Source organism: Amaranthus tricolor, chromosome 16 (genome assembly GCF_026212465.1).
Source record: "Amaranthus tricolor cultivar Red isolate AtriRed21 chromosome 16, ASM2621246v1, whole genome shotgun sequence".
NCBI classification, from domain to species: domain Eukaryota; kingdom Viridiplantae; phylum Streptophyta; class Magnoliopsida; order Caryophyllales; family Amaranthaceae; genus Amaranthus; species Amaranthus tricolor.
This window is the reverse complement of record NC_080062.1, coordinates 4,749,066-4,775,018: the sequence shown is the minus strand read 5'-3', so window position 1 is coordinate 4,775,018 and position 25,953 is coordinate 4,749,066. Positions and strand designations below refer to the sequence as shown.

General features: G+C 34.5%; 2 protein-coding genes across 2 annotated transcripts in view; one reads left to right on the top strand and one right to left on the bottom strand.

Annotated features, from left to right (window-relative positions):
- Positions 1-18,456, top strand: part of LOC130803069 (anaphase-promoting complex subunit 1) — a 33,693-nt gene extending 15,237 nt beyond the window's left edge. The window contains exons 14-37 of the mRNA XM_057667231.1: positions 2,629-2,721; positions 2,849-2,908; positions 2,990-3,088; positions 3,237-3,377; positions 6,237-6,317; positions 7,098-7,169; positions 7,618-7,689; positions 8,646-8,739; positions 8,817-8,893; positions 9,027-9,080; positions 9,207-9,284; positions 11,913-12,034; positions 12,117-12,277; positions 13,098-13,174; positions 13,252-13,365; positions 13,454-13,555; positions 15,049-15,189; positions 15,548-15,721; positions 15,949-16,012; positions 16,098-16,237; positions 16,375-16,532; positions 17,285-17,363; positions 17,487-17,585; positions 17,675-18,456. Coding sequence (XP_057523214.1) covers positions 2,629-2,721; positions 2,849-2,908; positions 2,990-3,088; positions 3,237-3,377; positions 6,237-6,317; positions 7,098-7,169; positions 7,618-7,689; positions 8,646-8,739; positions 8,817-8,893; positions 9,027-9,080; positions 9,207-9,284; positions 11,913-12,034; positions 12,117-12,277; positions 13,098-13,174; positions 13,252-13,365; positions 13,454-13,555; positions 15,049-15,189; positions 15,548-15,721; positions 15,949-16,012; positions 16,098-16,237; positions 16,375-16,532; positions 17,285-17,363; positions 17,487-17,585; positions 17,675-18,061 — 2,739 coding nt within the window. The 3' untranslated portion in view covers positions 18,062-18,456. The remainder of the gene's footprint in view (positions 1-2,628; positions 2,722-2,848; positions 2,909-2,989; positions 3,089-3,236; positions 3,378-6,236; positions 6,318-7,097; positions 7,170-7,617; positions 7,690-8,645; positions 8,740-8,816; positions 8,894-9,026; positions 9,081-9,206; positions 9,285-11,912; positions 12,035-12,116; positions 12,278-13,097; positions 13,175-13,251; positions 13,366-13,453; positions 13,556-15,048; positions 15,190-15,547; positions 15,722-15,948; positions 16,013-16,097; positions 16,238-16,374; positions 16,533-17,284; positions 17,364-17,486; positions 17,586-17,674) is intronic.
- A 134-nt stretch (positions 18,457-18,590) lies between these two features.
- On the bottom strand, positions 18,591-25,359 carry LOC130803070 (xylan O-acetyltransferase 1-like). The gene is made up of 5 exons (XM_057667233.1): positions 24,520-25,359; positions 23,968-24,139; positions 20,153-20,352; positions 19,879-20,037; positions 18,591-19,520 (listed from the first exon to the last, which is right to left on the bottom strand). Exons 1-5 carry the CDS (start codon positions 25,089-25,091, stop codon positions 19,166-19,168), a joined length of 1,458 nt encoding a protein of 485 aa, XP_057523216.1. The 5' UTR covers positions 25,092-25,359; the 3' UTR covers positions 18,591-19,165.
- Positions 25,360-25,953: the final 594 nt, after the last annotated feature.

Below are 25,953 nucleotides of genomic sequence, written 5' to 3'. Positions count from 1 at the left end.
CAAAGCAAGTATTACATAGTAAAACCAATAATCAATGACTAAAACATCTAAAGAAACCAATATTAAAGAACAAGAATGAAGCTCGTACAAGTATACAACCAACAAGTTGGTCTATTGTAGAACAAACAATATATGTCAACTGAATTTCCAACCTAATTGTCAACAAAAAGATCAGAGCAACTATTACCAACATACCAACCAAATCAACAACGAAACAAAAGTGAATTATGTAGAGCAAAAAAACACAAAATATCTTACAAATTAACAGTTCAAAATAATCTCAACCATCCTAAAATCCCAAAATAGCCAATTCCAATAAACTAACAAAAATGCCAATATTTCCTCGAACATAATGGCCATTTGAACTAAATCAACCAATTGAACATCCTAAACACATTGATACATAGAAGAACATCACCTAAAAATAAAACTAAAAAATGATGTTAATCAACAAATCACAATAAAAGTTGTTAAACCAGTGAAAAACAAACATTAAGTTCGGATTAGAAGAAGGGTTTTAGAATGAACTTTTAATGACATTATTAGCATTTTGGCCACCCAAATTTATCAAAAGCCATAAATTTATTTCGTGAGATATACCGTTATGGTGCAGAACTGTGGATAAGAAATATTCTAGATTTGGAAGTTGAGTTTCACAGTTGTCATAGTTGCAATGGAGAAATGTACCCTTTCCAGTGCCATCCCTAACAAAGGGAATTGGCATAGGAAGAGGGACATAAGAATCAAAGGTATCTAACCCAACAATAGTTAAATGACAACAAGGATGTTTTACTTCCTTATTTTTCTTTTTTCATTAGAAAACTTCATAAAATTGTGAAAAGGAGACTGTCCTTCACCTACCTCCCTCGCTTTGTGATCAAAACAATCATTTGGATCCCATGGTAGGTAAACCCTATTTGGTGTTTCAGGAGCAACATGTTGATTTAGTTTGTCAACTTCAAGAGGATTTACGCCAATTAGATCCAATTAAAAAAGAGCAAAAAAAAAAAGTTTTGATTAAGAATGGAACGAACAATAAATCAAAAGGAATTTATTTTTTGATTTTGTTTCAACAAAAAGAAACATCAATAGTATAGATCTAGGGTTTAGTTGTTTGAAAAAGAAAAGCGGAGGAAATGATTTTAACTGGGAGGGGGAAGGGTTTCAAACAGAAAGAGCCATGGGCAAAAGAGAAAAGAGTGAACGAGTAAGATGAGGGCTTTTCTAGATTTGGGGATTCAGGAAGTAAATGGGTGATATAGAGCATTTTAGGGATTCAAGAAAAGAGAGCAACAACAGAAAAATCCAAATCAAAGGAAGAGATAAAGCCATGTGTAGGTTTGTCGTGAATCAAGTGAAATAAGGATGAATGAGTTGGGGTTTTAAAATGGATAGTGGAAAAACGGTCTTGATCGATTTTAGGCACAAACACAGTTTGGATCATTGTGCAAAAACAAACTTGCATTGGATTGCATTGGCCGTGTTGTAAAGTTTTTAAATGAAACCGGTGTTTTACGTGTTGTAATGGGTAAATAAATTTCTTTTTGGAGCCGTTTCAAGGGATATTCCAAGTTTTAGGCCGATATTTGGTGTTATGAACCACTCCATTCAAGTGTTTTTCGCTTAGGGTTTTCAGGTCAAGTTTTGAACAACTCTAATCCAAACCACCATCTCCATCTTCTATTTTGGGTAACCACCTCCATCTTCATTTGCCATTTAGTAATTAATATTTCCTACCTTCCTCCTTTCTTTTCACATGAAGCATTTAGATCACATGAAAATGTTAACAGGACCGTCCATTTTTTTTACAAACCAGTGCTACATGTTGAGTGACTTCGTAAGTTAGAATATGCGCAACTCACCTGGGTTGTGGAGCGAAACTGATTCATGTCGTGCTTGACAGGTTTAAGGTAAAATTAATTTGTTTTGCTCATACTGTTGTAATTTTGTTCTTTTATTTGTGAAACTGAAAAGTTATGGGTTTTGGATTGGTTTGTTTGAATTATTGCATTGTTTCACTCGCTAAGCCTTACTTTGTTTTTGGCAAAGTTTATTGCTTCTGAATTCTGCTGGTCATTAGTTTTGTAAGTGGATCAAGATGTTTCTTGAGTTAATTTATTCACTAAACCACTGATATTGATCATACTTGGATGAAAAAAATGGAACCTTGGTGTTCTCTGGAGTTCATTATTTAATTGATACGATTTTGATTTTCCAAATTTTAAGCTGTTGGGTACTTGGGTAACAATTATAAATTCCATTTTAAACAACTTACATTCTATTATCATGGTAACTTTGTCTTTTATATTGTGGCTACTGGCTTTAATTGTTATCACCTTAGAGGCCGGGCATTGCAGTGCTTCACTTCATTGCAGTGTTATGGAAAGGCTTGTGGGTTAATGATGCATGATTTTTGTATCATTCATTCTGGGTTGCTGGAGGAAATGATCCTTTTCTGGACAGTGTCGGCTGTATCAACTCATAATTTAGCTTTGTATCCTTATGTGAAGCTGAAATATGCTATCTTTTGTTTTACTTTATGACTATATATTACCTCTTTCATACTTAAACTGAACTTGTTACTGCATTTTGGTCTAACAGAAATAATTAAATTTTCCTTCTCTATAGGCTCAGTTATGGCAATTTGCTCAAAGGACCACTGCTCTCCCCCTTGGTCGTGGTGCATTTACTCTGGCAACCTCATGCACCCTTTTGACTGAGGTACCTGTGATTACTTTTATTCTGTTCTCGATGATGTTTGTGGTATTTATGTATAAATATATTTATGATGAAGATTGAAAGTAAACAAAGCATGCAATTTTAGTCTGTTCTTGATGATCTTTTCCAGGCACTCACAGTACCAAAACTGGTTTTGGCTGGACGGCTGCCTGCTCAGCAGAATGCTACTGTATGTACATTTTGTGCAAATGTTGCTTTAGAATGATTCATGCTATGTTCAATCTTCTAAAAGTTAAGTGTTTTCTGATAGGTCAATTTAGATCCTAATGTACGGAATTTACAAGAGCTACGAGCTTGGCCTGAATTTCACAATGCTGTTGCTGCTGGATTAAGGCTTGCACCTCTGCCTGTAAGTCTTGGTTTATTTATAGTTTCTGAATGAATGCTAAGATGTTTTTTTAGTACTCTAATCTGAATTTCCTTTTTGTTTCTTATTTTATTGTGTTAAAACTTTTTTGAGATTTTGTTTGACTTTGTCTATTTACAATTCATTACAGGGTAAAGTGTCTAGAACTTGGATCATATATAACAGGCCAGAGGAGCCAAATGCTGCCCATGCAGGTCTTCTTTTTGCTTTGGGGCTACATGGACACCTAACTGTTCTGAATATAAATGACATATTCCAATACTACAACAAGGTGTGTTTCTAGGTGGTATAGAGTTATATGTTTTTTATTGAATCATTTTTTTTGCTGTGTTTAAGAAATGTACCTCAATATTTTATCTGCTTGTTTGTCTAGCAATCTTGAGTAGCTTTATTCGGTGTTCCGTGTCAATTCGTTTGTTTTAAAATCCTTTACAGTGCGGCTGATGCGATGCGATGCAATGCGGCCTTGTATTTACACTATGATCGGGAGCCAAAGATTTATACTAATATCTTGGTTTCGGATTTTGGTGGATTAAATTAAAACGGATCACTTATTCATGTGAAGTTGCTGGTAAGGGTTATTTGGAAACAACCTCTTTGTTATTACTAACAAAGGTAAAATTACCTACCTCTGACTCCCCCAAACCCCTTCTTAGTGGGAGACATTTAATGGCATTGGGGTAATGGAATGTTGTGTATACTTGGAATGGGTATTATGATCTAGATTCCAGAGTAGCATGTACTCTACCTTGCTGTTTATTTTTTTTTCTTCTTTTTTTTCTTAGATTTTGAATTTGAAATATATGTTAATAATAAGTTTTCTATTTGTTGTACTCCTTCGGTCCAATATCAGTTTGAAAATTCAAGTTTATCTTTCTTCCAAATATTTTAAACATTCCTATTTAAGAGTGCACCATCATTTTTCCAATATAACCTCCATACTTTTTGGTAGCACGATTTCTCTGTCATCTAATAAAAAAGTACCCAACAGTTTCCCTTGACATCTGCTTTTCTAACTATCATGTGTCTTGGTAAGTCCGTTCTATTCCATTTCCCTAATTCTATTAAATGAGGGGGTCAAATGTGCTCTTCTATTCTATATCATTGTTAGTAATAACAAAGAGGTTGTTTCTAATTGACCTTAGTAGCGAAAGTTATTGTAACTTTTCATAAATAAGAAATGCACATGATTTATTGAACCATTTAAATTTAGTCCTTTATAATCCAAAACCAAAGAATTGTGAATCTTTGGTGACATCAAAATGTGTCTTGGTAAGTGTTGAATGAATTTTTGGCCTTGGGTTGAAGAAGCGTGACTCAGGGTGGAGGTGACATCAAAATTTAGTCCATTTCTTGCATATGACCGGTCATTGGAAAGCTCTCAGAGTCATCCATCACCTTCAATTGAAAGAACCTTCATTGGATGTTTGTAACTTTAATTACACGCTCTAGAGTGTGATGATGTATGAAAGAATTATGAACTTTGATCCTCCTTTGCCCAATGCTTTGACTTTAACCCAACACTCTTAAAATAGTTGTTGTTCTTCTTGAGTTTTACTATCCTCCATGTATGTGTGGACATCTTTCGTTGACTTGGATGATAAGCGATAACCACACATTAAGCTACAAACCAATGTTGCTATTTTCTAGTTAAATCCATGCACCCATGCATTATGGTGTAGAAGGCACAATCAAGAACCTTACAAACTCTAAAGGGAGGTGTTATGAACAAGAGCCAACTTGACAAGGCATTTTAGAAAATAAAATTTATATTTCATTGCATTGAGCCTATTTCGTACTTCCAACGAACATTGTCAAAACATTAGGTTGTGAATTCATAGCACGATAAGCTAGAGGGGAAATTTGTTATCATCAAATTAATATGAAATTCAATCACCATTCAAGCTAAATTTTGTGGGGGATTTTCTTCTTTGTTGAATAAATTAATTGGGCATGACACTTGACACATTGCTGGACATAGAACCTGACCATTTTCTTTTTGTCGTGGAGTAGTACCTAGTTGTGCCTCTGCCAGTGTTGAACGAATTATCTGATGGTGAGCACTGAGATGTTGGAATAAGAGTGAGGTCCTTTTTCAAGTAGAATACTCTACGGTCATGTAAGCGATGTACTAAGCAAGATATTATTAAGGTTTTGGTTATGGATCAAGTTTTTTAATGCTCCTTTATAAATAACTTAATTCGTGGATAAGAAGATCATAAAATAGAAAAAACATTTATGCAAAGTTAAATACCACAAATTCCATTGAACTCAAGCAATATAGCCAGGTATCCTAAAGCCCATACATGGCTGATAGGATTCATTCTAAAAATTGGAGTCTTTATGTGGATAGCTTGTACAGTACACTTTAGTGATAGTCTTTTTGTGGATAGCACTTTTGCCTCCAAGCAGTTGCACCAGTTGTGAAATGAGGGCTCTAATTGTGTACGATTGAAAAAGGGAGGGACATTTGAAAGACAATCATGTAACTAAGTCTTTAGAGTGTTGCATTGACTTCTACTAAAGAAACTAGGTTGTGCAAATCATCAAGAATATGATTCTGATGAACACTTAAAAGTTAAAAACAGCACTAATGTTTTTAATGTCTATGATTCTTAGTTATTTCTTTTGAGTTTGAGATCTCTAGACTTTAGGCTTAAGTTTGAAACCAAGTGGGAAATATCCCTTGGGGCAATGAGTATAGTTGTTAATATCCGGATTAAAATTGTAGAATAATACAATTTTATAATTCAAATCTGGTCATTCAGTTTGATTTATGATTCTGCACAATTCTATGATTTTTTTTGGTAATGGAAAAAATCTTACAAATCCAATCACGTCAATAATGTTATCAATGGACATAATTAGTAGAATCTCAACCAGACCAACCCGAGATTCTCAAGCAATATCTAGATTATTATTATTGTAGAATCTTACCATTTTAGAATTATGATTCCATATTGAGAGCCCCTTCCATCTCAAAGTAGAATCTCAGTTTTTATTTTTAGCATTCTTGCCCATGATTTGAGTTATGGATCAGTACCACTGACGGCTTTTGCATATTAAAGTAATAATACATGTTAGATCACATGATGTAACCTCTTTTAAATTGAAAATTTGCGTCTTTCAGGGTCATGAAAGCACTACTGTGGGGTTAATGCTTGGTCTAGCAGCATCGTACAGAGGCACTATGGAGCCAACAATGTCAAAGGTGAGACATAGTCACCAATGAGTAATTCTATTGCTATCTTGTGTTGGCTATCTGAAGTCTGTACACACAAATTCTTATTTTCCTTCCTGGTTGAGAAAGGAAAAGTAAATCCATAGAAGTACAATGCTACCCCACTAATGAGCACATGTGTATTTAAGATGCCATGAAAGCATGCACTCTGATGCTTATAAACCTGACCAAAATATAACCTCAGTGCAGAAGCTTACCCTCCTAGCCGTCTCTGGAAAGTGGAAATATTCCATGGAAGTGCTGTAAATTCAGTTAACTATTGGTGCTGGTAACTTGTTTCTCAGTGACCCATACCTTAATTTAGTTCAAAAAGGAAAAAGTGAACATTTGAAGCTACTTAAAAGTATTTATTAAAGGTTTTTCTAAGGATATATTCCAGATGAAATGACCTGGTTAAATACATATTCCATTCGTCTTTTTTAGTTGCAACATGTTGGCAATGAAGCTCCCATACACGATGTCAAACATTCCCATTAATATATCATAGGGATTATCTAGATTCCTTGTAAAGTTCATAGAAATAGACAGTCCAAGTGCAACTGCATGTATGTTCTCTGATATTTCAAATATTAGCTTGGACTTCCTTCATTTACTTAATTGTTAGTGTAATTTCCTAATCATCTTTGTCATTCTCTTTATCCATCTTTCTTCATCTTCTTGGATTGTGAGTCTGATATGAATGTATATCTATTTAATATTTTTACATATTCTTTGATCTTGATATATTTTGGTTCTCTGTTTGTCTTACAGTCCTTCTTTGTTCATTTACCTGCTCGTCATCCATCTAACTTTCCAGAGCTTGAAGTTCCGACAGTCCTTCAGGTAGTTATTTCTGTTATTAGAGCTGCTTTATAGTTGTCCCCTAATGTTATATCTAAGGCATGATGATAAACTGTGACGCATTTGATTGAAAATGTCAAGAAAAAAAAAACGACATCTTCAGACATCTTGTTGACAAAAAACAATTCTGCTTATATCTTTGTGATTGATTTTTGGCTATCTGATTCCTTGACAGGTATATGTGAAACTATGAAACTAGTGTAGAGTAAATCTTTGAGTAACGTAATTTTTTTGTTTGCTGAAAGTGGAAATTTCTTTATGGACTGATGGAGCATGTCTGCTTTGGTAGTTCTTGTATTATATTTTGTGATTATAGTAGGAAGTAGGTACATACTAAGCTTAAGTAGCTCCTGATTGATGAAGTTGTATAATCGTTTTGTAGATCCTGAGATATTTCCTTTCTGATTCCTTTTTTTGCATGATTCCACAGTCAGCAGCATTGATGTCCCTCGGTCTCCTTTTTGAAGGATCTGCACATCCTCAGACTATGCAGTTTCTTCTGGTATTGTAACTTTTTTTTCTGATCAGATTAAGCCGTAAGTAATAGATGCTCTTCATGTTATTAGTTATTATTAGGGATCAATACCATTTGAAGCCTCTGATCTTGGAATCATGCACAAGTTGTGAACTGTCTCTACCCACAAAGGTGAAAAATGAACACCGGTGATCTACTAGGATCTGTGAGGTGCTCAACAAGGGATACTTTTCAAACTCACTACATGTATTTTTGTTTTTGTGCAACCTTTTTTTTCTAACATGTATTATTTATTTTCATGCTTATGTAGCGTTTTGTATTCAGTTCTAGGGAACATTTTGATTTTTTTATCAGCAGTGTTTCTCTGGGATAAGTATTGCTTTGTTTCTCTGTTTTTTATTAAAGATTTAAGGGAAAGGTGGCATATATTAGTGATTTTCGAGTCTCCTTATATCCTGTGACATGCCTCAAGGAAGTCCTACTATCCTTAATTGTTTAGGGGTGAGTGAATAGGATAATTCTTTGGATTTATTCAGGATTATTACCAGTGTTTACGAAAGAAAAACGCTTATGCACTGAGAACCAAGGTGCAACAATCTCAGCGCTTTTGTGATGTGACATGCTTGAGCAATGTGATGTTGATTACGTGCATCATAGGCACAAGTACATGAGCTATTTTTCACATTTACCATCTATTTTCAATTCAAGGTCCTTATTTTCAAGTTTGGCGCCTCGTGCCTTCTGCTTTGTTGCTGGCTCTAGTTCCTCGATCGCCTAAGTGCCCCTTGCACCTTATTCTACAATTCACATTAGCATTACCTAAAGTGTATGCAAATATTTATTTTAGAAGTTCTCCTTAGTCCTTTCTGGCTTGTTTATCTGAATCGTTTAACCATCTTCTTATATGTAAGGAGCTGCTCATGATATGCATCTTCTACATGAAAAAGAAAATCATTTTCCCTGATTAATTGATACTTTTGCAGACTGAAATAGGTCGTAGAAGTGGTGGCGATAATGTGCTTGAGAGGGAGGGCTATGCTGTTTCTGCTGGATTTGCACTTGGGCTTGTTGCTTTGGGTATGAATAATTACTTTAATAGATTGAACTTTTTTCAATGCATGTATCTGTGCTTATTGTGCGTTCTCCAAATGCAGGTCGTGGCGAGGATAAATTTGCGTGTGTAGACTCATTGGTTGATCGTTTGTTCCATTATGCCGGAGAAAATTTTGATGTATCTTGTCAACCATTCCATTATTCTGCCTGGATTTTCTGTCACTATTTTTGCAACCTAAAATTTTTTAAATCCCTTAAAAAACTTGAATTGCATGGATCCTTTTTAAGCTGCTACCAATTTCTTTTGTCAGGAAAGGTCCCTTTCAACACCAATGACATGTGAGCACAACTGGGGTGTAGGGCAGGTTAGCAATCAAAGGCCTTGAATGTGATGGCATATTTGCGGTTCAATTTCTTGTAAAGACACTGTTTATTTATGCCTTCAAATATGTTGCTGTCTTTAATTTTTCCCTCTTCATCTTATCTAGTAGATGTTGGATGGTGTTCCTGTCAATGTAGATGTTACTGCCCCTGGAGCTATGATTGCTTTAGCTTTGTTGTTTTTCAAGGTATGCTGCTGCTCGATAAATTGTCATATTATGATCTTATGTGAAATATAGCTCATTTACTATTCAAGTGATGGCAGGCTACAAGGTATCTTGAAATCTTGTTAGTATGAAATAGTTTCGAGTATGTTATCTGTTATGATCATTATTGATTAATGTGTTTAAGTAACAAGGAGAACCAGATAAATGTCTAAATTTGAAATGAATAACAAAGATGCACACACAAGATTTTATGTGCTTCAATCAAATATGGCCGTCATCCACATTTCACAGCAAGAAGATAGGCTACTTATTGCCTTTTTCAGGAGGGATACAGAGAAGACCTTACAGTCAAGTGAGGCTATATTAACTTCTCAGAGCTCATCTATGAAGTCTAAATGACACGTAAATGATGGAGTAACTGGTTGTTGAATTTAACTATCTCGTACTCCACATCTTTGTTCAATGGAAAAAGCAAGAATCATAATAACTTCTCATAATCATGCTTGAAAGCGCTAATTGTAATTCCCATAACTTCCCTATGCCATTGAATGGGACAATGGATAATCCAAGAACTTTTGCATGAGTGTAGCAAATACCAAAGCCAACAATTGCACATTCGAAGACTTCAATTTGTATGAATTTTTTGAACTTACTTGAACATATTGATCCTTATTTGAACTTATTGGTCTTTATATGTTCTAATAGATTTGAAATAAGTAAAATGTGTGAGTGATTCCACTAATAGGCCTATATAATTTTATTAGACCTTATCTAACCTTATGTTTCCGGAAATAGTCCATATAGATCAAAGCCAAACTTGGCGTAACGAATGCTAGAAGAGTGATTACCTTTCTATGATGTTTGAACTACTGTAGCGTAGTCACCACAACCTTCTTTTTTCCGAAAAAATTACATGCAATTATGCAAGGACATATATATTCATTTCACTTTGGAGCTCACCTCTTTTGAGTGCTAGGTTTTTTAGTTGCCTTTTTAATTGTGTATGCCTTTGGTATCTTGAAAGTGAGGATTTCAGATTCCGTTAAAATTAGTAATCAAAACTATATGTTGGGTTACAATGTAATAGTAAATCATTCTGAAATCTGATCTGCAATATCTAGAGAAACATCTGTTTACCAACACTTGTAGCTTACTCCATGTTCTACTTCTACCTTCATTTCACTACCCAAGTATATGAATCAAGAACATTGTTGCACTTCTAGCTTATCTTTGAGGTTAATACTTGCTTCTTGATTCTGTGTGTTTTTTCATGCGTCTTTGTTATAGAACAAATGAGAGAACTTACCAAAAAAATTAGTCTACCAGGTGAGAGAGCCCATTTACTTTATAGACCTCACATGTTGTCCATACAACCAATGTGGGACATTGTTCCATAACCTTAAATCCATTCCATTAGAGTCATCTGCCTGAATTCGTAAATCATCTTGGGTAACAATCGTCAAAAGACTATGCAACAATGCATGAACACAATTTTTGTAGAAGGTTTCCGTATATTCTTTAATCAACCATAGATTGATTAAAACAACTTAGCTGCAAATAGTGTGTTATAACTGATCTCCACTAGCAGTCTAGCACATATGTTGATAAACATCAGTGAAAATTCCCCTAGAGTGCAAATAAACATGTGCTATTCATATATTATTGTTCTCACTAGGTTAAAAAGTTGCTCCGGAGCGTTGAAATCTAATACCCCTTTGCTTGAAGGAACGGAGAAAGAGGGACCATATATATCATATTCATAGAGGTGTTTATTCGGGTCCTCGGGTTGATTTTGGGTCAGGTGTTTCATGTGAGTTCAAATTAAGTCTTGTGTCCACATTGATTTCCACATATTTGTAAATCCATTTTGAAGTTGGGTCAAAGTTGGTTTGGTTACAAGGTTGGTAAATGTCTGGTCGTCGAGTCTGTTTAGAACACTATTACATATTCATATAGAATAATCTTACAAATTTGCATCTTACTTATATTATACTTGTCCTGCTGAATTTCACTCCAAATTTCTGAAATTTTATCAAAAGCTAGTGACAGTAACTGGGTTAACAATTAATATGATGCGTGGTGATCAATAAGGGGCTTAAGAGGAAAGACTTCATTAAAAGTAAATGATCACTGATGATTGTATGTTATGCTTCAGCCTTCATCAAATATGTATAGTTTGTATTTTTCTCCATGATGCCAACCTTTTTGTTTCATGTATATATTTTTATGTTAAAAATATTATGGACAATACTTCATAAAGGTAAATAAAAAAAACAAATAGACTAATTGAATTCTGGTTTTACTATCATTGAAGAGAGAAAGGATTATGGATGTATCGTGCATGTTCTACGGGCACTTAAACTGTTTGAGCCTGACCTTTCAGGTTGGCCACTCAATTTAAAGCTGAATTTTTAAGTGACTGAAAATTAAGGATGAGGTAAATTGGGGCCTGCTTTGCAGTGGCAATGAGTGTTCTTTGCTAAATTTTCCAGCCTTCTCCATGCCACCTTAGGTGGAGCTATTTTTTGGAGGAATTATTTTGCACCATTGTATAACTATAAGCATGGTTTTGATTTTTGTATTGATGTCTATTAAGTTGCTCATCAATTATGCAACTTGCTATAATTCCTGACAAAGGGCCTGTTTCAGACTGAATCAGAGGTGATAGTTTCCAGGCTTTCCATTCCTCATACAAATTTTGAGCTGCAATATTTGAGGCCTGACTTCATTATGCTTCGTGTCATTGCTCGCAACTTGATAATGTGGAGCAGGTTTGATACCTTAAAGTTTTTCCTGATTGTAGGGATAGGTATGATTTCGAAATTAATAAGCTGCTGCTCTGAACTCCTGCAGGGTCATGCCAACAAAAGAATGGGTTGAGTCTCAGATCCCTCTAATTGTGAAAGTTGGTATTGAGGCCCTTGGTAATGAGGGTACTGATATTGAGGACGTGGATGAAGAAGCAGTTGTCCAAGCATTTGTGAATATTATTGCTGGAGCATGTATATCTCTTGGTAAGTTAGGCTAGCAGACCTTTTGCAAATAAGAAATACAATTTCTATTGCTCAATAATGGCTGCTTTCTTTATTTTGCCACTTCTTTTGTGGCCCATTATTTGGTGGAAGTCAGCCATTGAATTATTTTAGTCTAAGCTGTTTTTTAGCCTTTTCATCTTTATATGTCGCATGCTTGCTATACCTTGTTCTACAATATATGTGGAAACATAAGTCATAAAGTCTTAAGGAAATCTATATAGTAACAATTGTGGCAACTGAATTGACGAAACATTTTTAAGATCTTGAGATGAACTTTGCTTTGTCTATGCCTTTTTAGTGTGACTGAATTCCTTCTTGGGTGCTTTATGGTCAAGGTTTGGGATTTCTGTAATGCTAATGTCTTTGTCTATTTGACTGGATGTTTCACCCTGTGGCACTCTTGTGCTCTTTTTGATTGTTAAATTCAGTCCTATGAAAAATGCATCACATTTTGATTTTCAAATCTTTTCAGTAACTCTTTTTTTCTTTTTAATAGTTTGATGCATTCTTTTCCGCTTGTTAATATTTTGATGCATTCTTTTGTTGTCATGATCAAATCATCAATTCTTTCTAAAAATTGTTAACATGTTTTCCTCTTATGTAAATTCCTAAATATATTTGGTAATTGAAAGAAATATATAGTTTCTTCTACTTATTATGTATATAACTCTTTGACTTACTGCTTCCTGCCTGCCTATCATGGATTTACATGCATTTAAGTTGAAAGACATATCTTGGTGGCAGTGCATATTCTTTCTCTTTTATATTCAAAACTTTAATTGAATATTCTTTTTTTCAGGTCTGAAGTACGCTGGATCCAGAAATGCCAATGCTCAGGAACTGCTCTATAGCTACGCTATCTACTTTCTGAATGAGGTCTTGTCCTGTTTACCCCATATCTTTGTGCCTCACTGCCTTGTAGTTCGTCTCTGTGACATATTGGTGTTTTGCAGATTAAGTCTGTTTCTGGTTCAGCTGGAAGTATATATCCAAGAGGATTATTGAAGTTTGTGGACAGGAGTACGTTGGAAATATGTCTTCACCTTGCTGTCCTTTCCCTGGCTTTGGTGAGATAAAGCAGTGACCTAATTCATTACTAAATTTAGTTTTGTTTCCTGCTTTTGCATGGCTTGTGATGCTAGCTTCTGGAAGCAGGTTATGGCGGGTTCTGGAAATCTTCAGACTTTTAGATTGCTCAGATTTTTGCGTAGTCGAAATTCTTCTGATGGCCAAGCTAATTTTGGTATTCAAATGGCTGTAAGTATTACTGGTGTAGTTGAAGTCACTGCTCTAAATTTTCTGTGCCTATTCATGGTGATTTTACACTCTTAGATCATAGTGCAAAAACAAGACTACATCATATCATATTGGCCGCATTGCAAAGGTTTTCACATTAACATTCCTGTATTACCCGCATCTTAAAGGTGTGAAATAACCGCTTATTAGGCCGTTTCAAGCGATATTATATGGTTTGGCGGTATGTAGCGGTACGACAACTGCATCACCCTTGTTACTGCAATCGCAACCGTTACCACATTTTTGCACTATGTCTCAGATTTACAGCCATTTCCAATGGAAGATGTGTATCCATGCTTTGGGTTATCTTCTCCTTTGTCCACGTTCTTTCCGCTCGTTCTCTCTCTCTCTCTCTCTCTCTCTCTCTCCATTTCTATCCATCTATCTTTATTTCCCTGGGAATTTCTATGTGTTGGATGTAAAATTCAGAACATATAAAAGCAAACTAAACTATGCATCACATCTGATGTCTGAGGCAGGGTGGAGAGGGTGTTTGAGTGTGGTGCTAGTTTCAAATTCCCAGGACATCATCATCTGTTTCACTCTTTTTTGCATGCACTATCTTGCAACTGTGTTTTTAGTCAATATAAAATTAATGTGATTGTCTCTTCGTCTCTCTTCAATGATTGTCTCTTCGTCTCTCTTCAATGACTTTTCTTAAAATGCAATTTTCGCCAAAAAATTGGCTTCGTAAAATTGGATTTTTATGTTTGAGGAATCTCAAATCTTTATTGTTCAAGGGAATATATATTTGAAACTCATTGGCTTTATTGGACATGTGAGTATGTGACGTAGAAATGGGGTTTCTGTAAATCAAGTCTATCACTTTTCTGCTGTACTCAAATGCCTGTCTGTCTTGGAAAATTTGAAATATAGCTAAAGCCATCAGTGTGTCACAGTCAAGGCTTTTCATAGTCATTATGAATTATCGGCAAGTGCCAATAGGAATTACGAGTATTAAATCCTACATTTATTGTGGCATTAACTTAGTCAACTATCTAGGTTGTACATGACATTACCCCATTTAGTTACTGTATATGGCTCTGCCATTCTTATCTTATTCTATGCTGCATTTGCTCCATTCATATATTGCAGAAATTTTGTTTTTGTGTTGCATATTTCAGTTAATAATCGAAAAATGTGAATAAAGCATATATAGTTTCGTTTTATAATTTGAGTCTTCTGCTTATTCAATCTTGTCCTATTCTTATCATTCTTTTTCGTCACTGAATACATTCTCATCCATTACCATATACCACTTGAAAAGTTGAAAAGGTGGTATTATGTGGTAATGAAAAATTATGAAGAAAAACATAGGTTTGAGGATGAGAGCTTCACTACCAAGAGAATGGCATAACACATTATATGAAAAAAAACTAAATGTCATTCCCATTACCACAATTAAATGTCAATAACCAAAGTCAGAGTAATTTTATTCTGCTACGTTGATGTAGGTAAGCCTCGCAATTGGCTTTTTGTTTCTTGGAGGAGGAATGCAGTCATTTTCTTCTAGTAAAAGTGCTATTGCGGCTTTATTGGTCACTCTCTATCCTCGTTTTCCCACGGGTACTAATGATAATCGCTGCCATCTTCAGGTACCCATACTTGTTTAGCTAATTATTTGTTGAAAAGTATGGCACAGTGTTTTAGTTTCATTTGTGACGTTTCAAGGCTGTGTTATTGTTGATTACTGCTAATTGTTTCCTTATGCGTAGATTACCACTGAATTTCCTTCGCTCTTCCATGGGTGGGTGAGGGGTAAAAGATTTTGTATTCCGCTATCAATATGGATGGAAATTAAAGTAGCTAGCTAAAATTAGTTGTCAAAACTCCCATCTCTTGGAGCTTTTTTTTATGCCGGGTCTTTAGATTTTCATTATTCATAAATACACTTGATTACTCATGATCTAGTTACTATTCTTTTTCTGAAATGTTGCACCTGCTTTCTTCAAGGCATATAGGCACTTCTATGTCCTTGCTACAGAAGCTCGTTGGATTCAAACAGTTGATGTTGATACTGGCTTACCTGTCTATGCCCCTCTAGAAGTTACTGTAAAGGAAACTGAACATCATGCAGAGACCAGTTTTTGTGAGGTCACACCTTGCCTACTTCCAGAACGTGTCATTGTAAGTTCAAATATCTATTTAAATTCAGGGTGTTTTTTCGCCTTGCTTTAATTGCTTGGATATAAGATCCTTGATAGCAAGGGAAAGAGATCCTCAAAATGCTGGTTCAGTGTTCTTTTATTCATCATATCAATATCTTGATCGTATTTAAGTTCTGTAATAAAAATAGCCACTACTTTTCTTAACTGTTTTAACTTTAATGAACTTAAGAGTTCTGTTGCTTGCAGCTGAAAAGAGTTCGTGTTTGTGGTCCACGGTACTGGCCCCAAGTCATAGAGCTCACTCCTGAAGGTAGTTCATGTGTTATTGTTTACACTTTTTAGGGGTCGATCATTAAGAAAAAAAAAATAATTTTGTGACTGTTATATGCACACAGATAAACCTTGGTGGCTTTCTGGTGACAAGAATCACCCATTCAATTCTGGTATTCTTTATATTAAGAGAAAGGTTGGAGCATGTTCCTATGTGGATGATCCTGTTGGATGTCAATCATTAATATCACGAGCAATGAACAAGGTTTGTATACAAATAAGAAAATACTTATCTTCTCTGGATCTTAGTGTAATTTTCATTTGTTCGATGTAGTGCTGCCAAGATCTGCAACTATAAACCATAGGGCTATAGGTATTAAGACTCAATTTATCTATGTGCAGGCATTCAGCTTGACAAGCATGAGTTTTTGTGATCCCAAAATCAATAGGAGTCCTGAGCCAGGTTCCAGTAATGTTGATCACTTGGTTAGCACATTTTCTTCAGATCCAAGCTTAATTGCTTTTGCTCAGCTTTGCTGTGACTCATCCTGGAAAAACAGGTAGACTGTGGACTGTGGAACTGTACTAATTTATTCCTTGAATATCAGAAAAATGTTTGTATTGAGCACATAAATCTGTATGAAGATGTGAATAGTGATTTTTTTTCTTTTCCTGCAAGGTTTTTGAGTTAATTATTGCTTTCGCATATGGCTGTTTTGTATTATACGGAAGCATGTGTTAGATAATGTGTTGCTATTATTTTTTGAAGTATTAGACTATTATAGCTATATCCATTCTCGATGGAGGCAAAGATTTATCACTGATCCGTAAGAGGTCAGGGTGTTGCAATTAGACTAAAGAGTAAAATAAACTTTATTCTCAAATTCTATAATGCGAAGTCGATAAAGTTATGTGAAATTGTCATTAATCTAGCTATCTTGATGTGTTTGGAGGCTGAAGCCTGAAGGGGGGAGGGGGGGGGGGTGCGGCGGCATGACTACATGTGACAATGGGAAGCCATGCTCATGCATTACTCATATAAGTATTACACAACCACACATTTCATTGCTGTAAAAAAAGTTTTTTAAGCAACATTCTAGCATCCCTCTCGTTATTGCTTCACCGTATCATTACTGCGATCGCAACTGTTACCGCATTTTTGTACTATGGGGGTGTTAAGCATGTGTAGCCTTACTCTTCTGAATTATGAACTCTGATTGCCGAGTGACTGTCTCCTTCAAGTCTTGATTGCACTCTGTTTTAGAGAATTTGTTTGTGTTGGTATTAAACTATATCTTTGTCTGGGTCACAGGTCAGATGTTGATTTCCATGAATTCAGTTTGCAAGTTTTATTTGAGTGTGTCAGCAAAGATAGACCAGCTCTTTTGCAGGTATAGTTTCGTCTGCATGTTCTTTCCATACGACAAATCATGGTGATGGGAAAACGTCAGATTGACAGAATACGTAAATATATTTCTTCTCTAGTTATTTGATTCATGTCGAAAATCATGCAGGTCTACATATCATTGTATACAATGATTAGATCAATTACTGATCAGGTTACAGACAACACCATCACTTTCTTTGATTCCCTCTGCATATCTAATTTAAAGGTATTTACTTCATTAGCTACTACATATTTTTGTACGAGTGTTATCCATATATGCTTTTAATAACATATATGCATTGCTTGTCCATGCAGCTTGTAATAGCCTACAATGAGGCCTTGCTTAGAGGAAGATTATCCTCTTCAAGAGACGGCATTGTCCAACCAAAGTTTTTGGGGTCTCTAAGGAAGCGCGTAGAGGAGCTCTTCTGCAATTCCGATGAAATGCAGGCTGACTTATGTAAATATTTGACTACTGGAGGATGGCCAAATGACAAGTTCCACGGTAAAAAAAGTTCTATATTATTATCGTGGTATCTTCAATGGTTTTCTGTACCATCTTCAACTGTAATACGGACAGCAATTGAGAAGATAAAACCCAAGCTCAAGAAATCATCTGCAATCCCTTTGTTACGCTTGTTATTTCCTCGAATTCATGTGACCGTGATCTCTGAGATTGATAAATTATTGCTTTCTCATTAGTTCGTTGGGATGGCTGTTGATCTTGATGTCCGATTACGATCTAACTGAAAAAAGATCCCATGTAAAAACAAATACAGATGCGTTTAAAACAGTTCTGTATGTTTAATCTGTCTGAATCATTGCTTTCTGGTTAGTTTGATGGGATGGCTGCGGAGATCCGGCCAATGTACATAATTACCGCTGTACAAGCATAGTTTAGAGTGTAGGTTTGCCCTGTTGTAATCGATACCAATTTTTGTGTATTTCATAGCTGATTACTAATTTATATTTACTTGCTAGGAAACAAAGCAATAAAAAAGTGCTTTTTTTTTTTGCCTTAGTTTATTTGCCGATACTATATTAATGGTATTAAAGCTTTGGCATAATGGTGAATTCTTTCATTTTACCAGTTTTTCCATTTGGTAGGTCTTCATTGGAGCTTATGGGAGTTAATTTAAACTTTTCACCTTTTGTAAGTTAAACCTTGATTATGATTAGATGATGCATGGAATGATTGAAGATTTTACATAATGTCAATGTACAAAAAATTTTGAAGTTTATTGCACAAATAGAATCGCCAATATTATAGACAATTAAAATTCTATACAATAATTTTTTTTACCAAAAAAAGACTCATTTATACCAAAAGAAGAAAGATGAACTGTTTTTGGAGCTAAAAACTCCTCTATACATTTCTTACTTTCTATTTTTTTTCTTGATGAATCATACATTACATCTTCAATTTCTTTCTTCTCGTCAAGGAAATTTAAACCCTAACTTTTGAAATCTTTTTGAAAACTAAAAAACTTTTCTATAACCTTTCTCTTTTTTCCTTATTCTTTTCTCTACACGATAGGAGTACAAATGAACTAGTTGCAATCTCTTGCCCAAGCTCCCAACTTTCCACCTTTCAAAAACTTAATCTAAAAATTTTAGACACCTTAATAAAAAAAATCATGTGTTGACCCTGAGCTTTTTAGTTTTTTCACGTGATAGACAAAAAATATTTAAAAAGATCGGGTCACCATCACATTTAGAAAAATATTTGTCTACCACGTGAAAAAGTTGAAAAGTCAGGTTACCGCACAAAATGAAAAAAAATTTTCACGTGACCAAGAACACGAGTCACGTGGGACGGGAGATAATCTTAGCGTAAAGGAACTCATTCCATATATCAGGTAGGCCAGGAAGGCACCAATGAATACAATCAGCAAAATTTTGAGGGTCTGCCTGTTGCTCTCTATTCAACAATTTGCCCTGCCTTATGGTGTATACTGACGTGTGTGCATCTTTACGATACTCGGACAATGTTGTTATGTTGAGGAAGTTCACAACAACCCTCTTCATCGACTGCGTAACGTTGTGGGCTAGTCTTAATAGTTGTATGTCTGTGCCTACGTTCAATGGCATCGTTGTGTTCAATATGGGCGTCGTCTCTAGAGCACATTGTATACCATTAGGGTTGTCCCAATCCAAACTCCTGTAAAAAATAAAGTTTACATATAAGTTATTAAATTGTCCATTATTATTCATATGTAAGTTGTTTCACAGCGGAAAAAGAGATGAGGATATGACACTTTATAAACTTGAGAAATAACTCCTACTACTATTAATTAGTTTTAGTGATGAACCTCCTTTGAGTTTGTGTGTGTTACTTCTCCTTCTTGATTGCGTTGTCCAAACCCATATATTTTTTAAATTCTAACATGGTATCAGAGCATGGTTTTTAGTTAGGGACTTCAATTTGAATATTTATTTCGAGTGACGTTTGTAACCCTTCTAGTGGGTTATACTCACATTTGAGGACTAATGAGAACAATAAGCATTAAAAAAATTACTTGATGTGTAGAGGAGACATGCTCATGAAGAAGACGGTGGTACGATTAGGATCGATGTTTTTGTCTACCCATTCAGACCATGTCTTCAATACCCTTGCATACGCTACCGGCCTCTCAAACTCGTCATACTCGGTTGCTCCTTCATCAAACGATCCTCGCCTATGAAGCAATCAACGCCAAAATATTAAGACATTTAGTTCAGAAAAATTTGCGAATTATAGCCTTAAAATTTAGTAAATTTAGTATAAAACAAATAGGAATAATTTGCACTTACAAAACTTTCATGAGAGAAGTGTTCATCCACCAAATGTAGGTGTTAAAGATGAGATAATCCACATTCTTCCAATTAATAGCATGTTTATTGATTGATTCAGGCATGATGATCCTGTTCAATATGCTATGCTTCCTAGGATCATCTGAATTTGACTCCACTAAAAATGGGGCCCAGTAGAACTCCACTGTAGCATTGTAGTCCTGCACTCAGCCAATAACAGATCATATACTTCACTGTTAAATTAGGTTTACTTTCAAGCAAATTAAAGTAGTTGTAGATTTAATATACACATCCCCAACTACAATGATTTAAGGAGTATGTAAATTGTAAATTATATACTTTTTCATCATATGATAATTGCTTACTAATTGGCCCCACAATGTATCTTTTTTAAGAGTGGGTGGCTTATCACTATCACAATGCCAATGGCATTGCTATTAATTTGAAAAGTTATGTCGATTAGAGAAAAAGGTTAGTAAGTAGATGGGTTTTTAAAATCAACTTTTTTTAGGGGTTTGAGTTAGAGAGGAAGACAATAAAAATTGAACTCAAGTACGTTTTTTAGAAAATGGTATATGATTTAATTGAAATAAAACTTATAATTAATTACCAAAATCAATTACTTTCGTAAATGTTAATAATAATATTTATAATTTATAGCCATTACAGATTTACAGTTATATTAAAAATGTCAAAATGAAAACAACAAATAATAACAACAAAGGCAGTCGGGTTAGATAACATCCCAATTGAGGTGTGGAAAGGTTTAGGAGAGGAGGGTATCCGTTGGTTGACTAACCTTTTTAATGTTATTTTGAGGACACATAAGATGCCAGAAGAATGGAGGAATAGCATACTAGTACCTCTGTTTAAGAACAAAGGCGATGCGTTATGCGGCAACTACAGAGGTATCAAACTTCTAAGCCACACAATGAAATTGTGGGAAAGAGTGATAGAGGGAAAACTTAGACAGGAAACGGTGATTAGAGAGCACCAATTCGGTTTTATGCCAGGAAGGTCAACCACTGAGGCAATTCATATTTTGAGGAGACTGATGGAGAAATATAGGGAGCGAAAGAAAGATCTGCATATGATGTTCATTGACTTGGAGAAAGCGTATAATAGCATGCCACGACGGGTTATTTGGGATAGCCTCAAAGCTAGAGGTATTTCTCCAATGTATATTGAGGTCATACGGGATATGTATGACAGCGTTTCGACTAGCATTCAAACACCGGTGGGATAATAGAGCCGTTTCCGGTTAAAGTGGGACTACATCAGGGATCGGCTCTAAGCCCTTTCATCTTTACTGTCATAATGGAAGAGATTTCTAAATCTTTTTGGGAGACGGTGCCGTGGTGCATGATATTCGCGGACGACATAGTGTTGGTAGCAGAAACTAGAGAGGAGGTTAGTAACAAATTGGATGAGTGAAGGGAAGCTTTAAAAGGTAAAGGTTTGCATATCAGCCGTACGAAGACCAAGTATTTGAGATGTGACTTTAGTGAGACATCACCGGTAGGTGGAACAGAGGTGTCCATCGATGATACTGTAGTTAAGAGCACAACCAGGTACAAATATTTGAGATCGATCATCCAAAGGGATGGGGAGATTGACGGGGATATAAAGCATCGCATATAGGCGGGTTGACTTAAGTGGCGAGCAGCCACCGCAAGTGTTATGTGATAGGAAATTCCCAAGCAAGTTAAAAGGAAAATTATACCGGGCGGCAATCAGACCTGCTTTAATGTTGGCCTGTAAAGAAGATTTTCGAACATAAAATGAAAGTTACAGAAATGCGTATGCTGAGGTGAATGTGTGGGCACACTTTGATGGATAGAATTAGGAACCAAGAGTTTAGGGACAAACTAGGGGTAGCCCCTATATCTGAAAAAAATGCGAGAGAATAGATTGAGGTGGTTTGGTCATGTGCAGAGGAAGACTTTCGACGCCCCTGTGAGGAGGGTAGAAAGCATTATAGTAGATGGTAAGAGGAGTCTTGGTAGACCAAAGAGAACTTGGGATGAGCAAATAAGAGTAGACTTGCAGGAGTTAAACCTCTCTGCGGACCTGACTAGGGATAGGCCTTTCAGTGGTCCTTTCTATTTAGTTCTTTGTATTCTTTTGTAGTGGTCCTTCTGTCTATAGGCCTTTCAGCTGTCTTGCGTGTGTTTTTCGCGTCTCTTTATCTTTCTCGAGTCGGGGGGCTCCTTTGGCCGTGCTCTCCTCTATGGGTATGAGTTGCAGCCGTTCTTCCCTCCCCAGACCTTGACCTTAGCTTTTTAAGAGTGGGATATACTGGGTAGGATGATGATGATCAACCAACAATCATATAATGAATTCTTAGACGTAGAAATATATATAAATGACCTGATTAACAAAAATAAGTTATGGCTCGACTAGACTCAACTCGAAATAACACTTATGCATATATCAAATCAGATTGCAAGATATTTAACCCGATTTAAAATATCATACTCAAAATCTGCATGAACACTAGAATGTAAAGCTCTACTTGTATCTATATAACTTCTAATGCTACATGTATTTTTCAGTATAAAGCTACATGTATATAACTTCTAATGCTACATGTATCTTTTGTTCCGGATTTTACTATGGTTATCATTGCACCTAAGACTTAAGAGGGAGGGTTTGCCGTTTTGCACTAATGACAATGTAAATGGTATTTTGATAATTGTGAGCAGGACAAAATGGAACAAACCATTACATAATCATCAATTAAATTATATTTGTTATATTTTATTTTTTAATGTAATTAAAAACGTTAGTTTAAGTATTTATATTTTAATTATATATAATTAGAAATTATAAAAAATTATTAAAATATGAAATTAGACGATTCAAGCTCATTCTCCTATACTTATACTTCTATTTTTCTTACACATTAACTATAATATATAATATAAGCTTGAATGATAAGTGGTAATTGGTTTCACTAGTTATTACACTCAATTTTTTATTTTGTACTTTTTTCATCATACATGGTAGGATCCGTAAAGAAGGAAAATTATGTGCGAATCGAACTCATAAAATTTTATGAAAAGTAATATTTACTTTTAAATTAAGACAATTTTAAATTAAGACAATACCGGAATCTTTTTATTTTGCATATTTAATACTTCCGACATCTGCATTAATTTTTCTATCATTTATGGCCAACTAAACAAAATTTCGTGAACCCATATATCAGCCGACAATTTTTTTTAATTTCTAAAAAACTGTTCCATTTTAGAATTAGACAAAAAAAATATTATTCTGAAGAAATCATGATTCGTCATCATCGATTTGATCACTTTATGTTAAAAAAACCACCTCTTTAACTTCTACGGTGTGTACTTCTATGAATCAATATATACAACCCAAAGAAAGCAAAAACTGAAAAAACTAACCCACTAACTAATATTGAATGATGTTTCAGCTACTTTGGCAATGTCAAAATAAAAAGCCTAAATTTTTATCCTCTTTTTAATTTGTATTAATTGGATTATTTAGCCTATATATCTAATGCACCTTTCGAAAAAACCGTCACTCACAAGCATTAGTTTGATGTTTTGACACTCTAAATTTGAACCTATTCAACATTTTTTACTTGTAAATTGTAATTGAACTAATGATCATTATGACTAACCGCTATTCTTGTGAGAGAATGTACCTCGATGAAATGACTTTAAGATAAGAAGTCTATATACTAATAATTCTAATTATTAAGCTACTTAATTCATATATAAAACGCTTCTAACAATAAAATGATTTATTTTTAAAAAAATATAGTTATAGAAAACTAAAATGAGTACCTCAATTTTGAAGATTTGAAAAGAACCAGTTTTGATTAAGCTCTTTCTACCAGGAGGAACAACAGATTGAACTAAACACACCATTGATTCCCATTGATTTCTGTTCAATGAATCTCCCACAAACATCAATCTCTTCCCTCTTAGCTTCTCTAGCAACAATTTTGGCTTGAATCTTCCCCAAAAACAAAAAAACACTTCTAATTAAACTCATAAATCCTAACATTAAATCATCATCAACAACATTACAATATCCCAATATCATTAAGCGACTCTAAATGAGACTAGGAGAGGTTTGATTAACTATTAAATTAGGTTGGAGTTATTGTGATTATCAACATATTAACGGGAAAATACAAGATACCATCCCAAAATTATATGACAATAGAAGAAAGGGTTCCGATGAGGCGATGACTTATAAAGTGTATAAACTATCTTTAATTAATCGATGTGGGATAAACCATTTCAACGTGTACACCATATTAGCCTTGTTAGTTATAACAAACAAGTCTTTAACATTAAATCACAAAATCAATCAAAAATAACCAATCTTACTTGGGTAAATTGCAATCATTTGGTTGCCATCTCCAATTTTGATACATTGAATCTCTTCTTCCATTTCTCATACAAGTTACTTGAGCAGTAAGAAACTCACATTCATCTTCTTTGTATAATGGATATGTAATATTATCATAAACCCATTTTCCTGTAAAAAGATCACAACTTTCTGGTGGAAATACAGTCCCTTCATCATCTTCTTCAACATATTTTTCTTCCTCATTAAAAATTTCAATTTCTTTTTCATTTTCTGATTTTTTTTGAGGATTCAGTTCCCCTGTTTCTTGCTCTGTTTTTCCATCAATGGAAGCTTCAACTGATAATCTTTCACCATTTTTGACTGAAATTTCATTTTCCTGAACTGGGTTTTCCCTAATTTGAACTGGGTTTTTGTTAATTTGATCTGGATTTTCATCATTAAATTTATTTCCTTGAAATTCTTGAGCTTTTTGTTTAGAAAATGGGAATTCTGCAATGGATTTCACATCTTCATTGTACATGAAAAAAGCAAATAAAAGAATTGAAGAAACTACTATAAAAACCGAAAGATTTCCTTTTTTCTGCTTCATTGTATTAGATAAAAGAAGATATGATTAAATTTTAGGCATTAGATTGAATGAAGAAATAATGGAGGATAAGGGTTTGTTTGGTGAAAAAACAGAGAAAAAACAAGCACTATATTGAGATAACAAGAAAAAAAAAAACAAAAGAATGGAATTTGTAGAAAAATTTTCAATTGAAAATAAGGGCTTGTTTGATGAAAAGGATAAAAGAATTTTTTTAAAATGAACCAACTATTGGGATAGTTGTCTTTCTCTAAGCACTTTATGCTTAATTCTATTACGTTGCTTAACTACTCCTAATAATTAGTATTTTCAAACAATGGAAGGAAAAGAAACCAAGAAGGTGATAAAAACAGAAGAATTGTGTTTTGAGTGAACAAGACTAAAATTATAAAAAATTGATATTTAAATTTAAATTAAATTCACCATTATTTTGAACAGTAGTGAAAGTTGGGAATTTGAAAATAACTGTTTTGTCAATCTCAAATTTATTATTTATGTAATTAAAATCTATAATTTAGAATCGATACTTTTTATAGGTGGTATAAATCATACTTTCAAAAGATGGAAGAGTAAAGAGTGTGTGTCTTTAAAAATTAGGAGCCATGAAAAGTGAAAATTTGAAACAAATAAGCAAAAAAACTATAAAAAAATTCATACAATAGCAAACTTTGCAAAATAATTGCCAAGATAAGCAGTTTTTTCCCAAAGCTGTGGTTTGGGGCTGTTCACTGTTAGTAACAGTGAACAAAGACTGGAGGTCAAAAAAGTTAAAGAATTTGTTCTCTGTTACTAACAGCAAACAAAGACTTTGACTATTTTTGACCTTCAATTTTTATTCGCTGTTAGTAACAGCGAACAAATGAGA

Coding starts and splice junctions, on each gene's coding strand:
- LOC130803070 (XM_057667233.1), bottom strand. CDS start 25,091: ATGAAGCAGAAAAAAGGAAATCTTTCGGTTTTTATAGTAGTTTCTTCA. Junction 20,353..23,967: donor TTCAAATCTTCAAAATTGAG/GTACTCATTTTA, acceptor GGCTGAGTGCAG/GACTACAATGCTACAGTGGA. Junction 19,521..19,878: donor ATGTCTCCTCTACACATCAA/GTAATTTTTTTA, acceptor TATTTTTTACAG/GAGTTTGGATTGGGACAACC.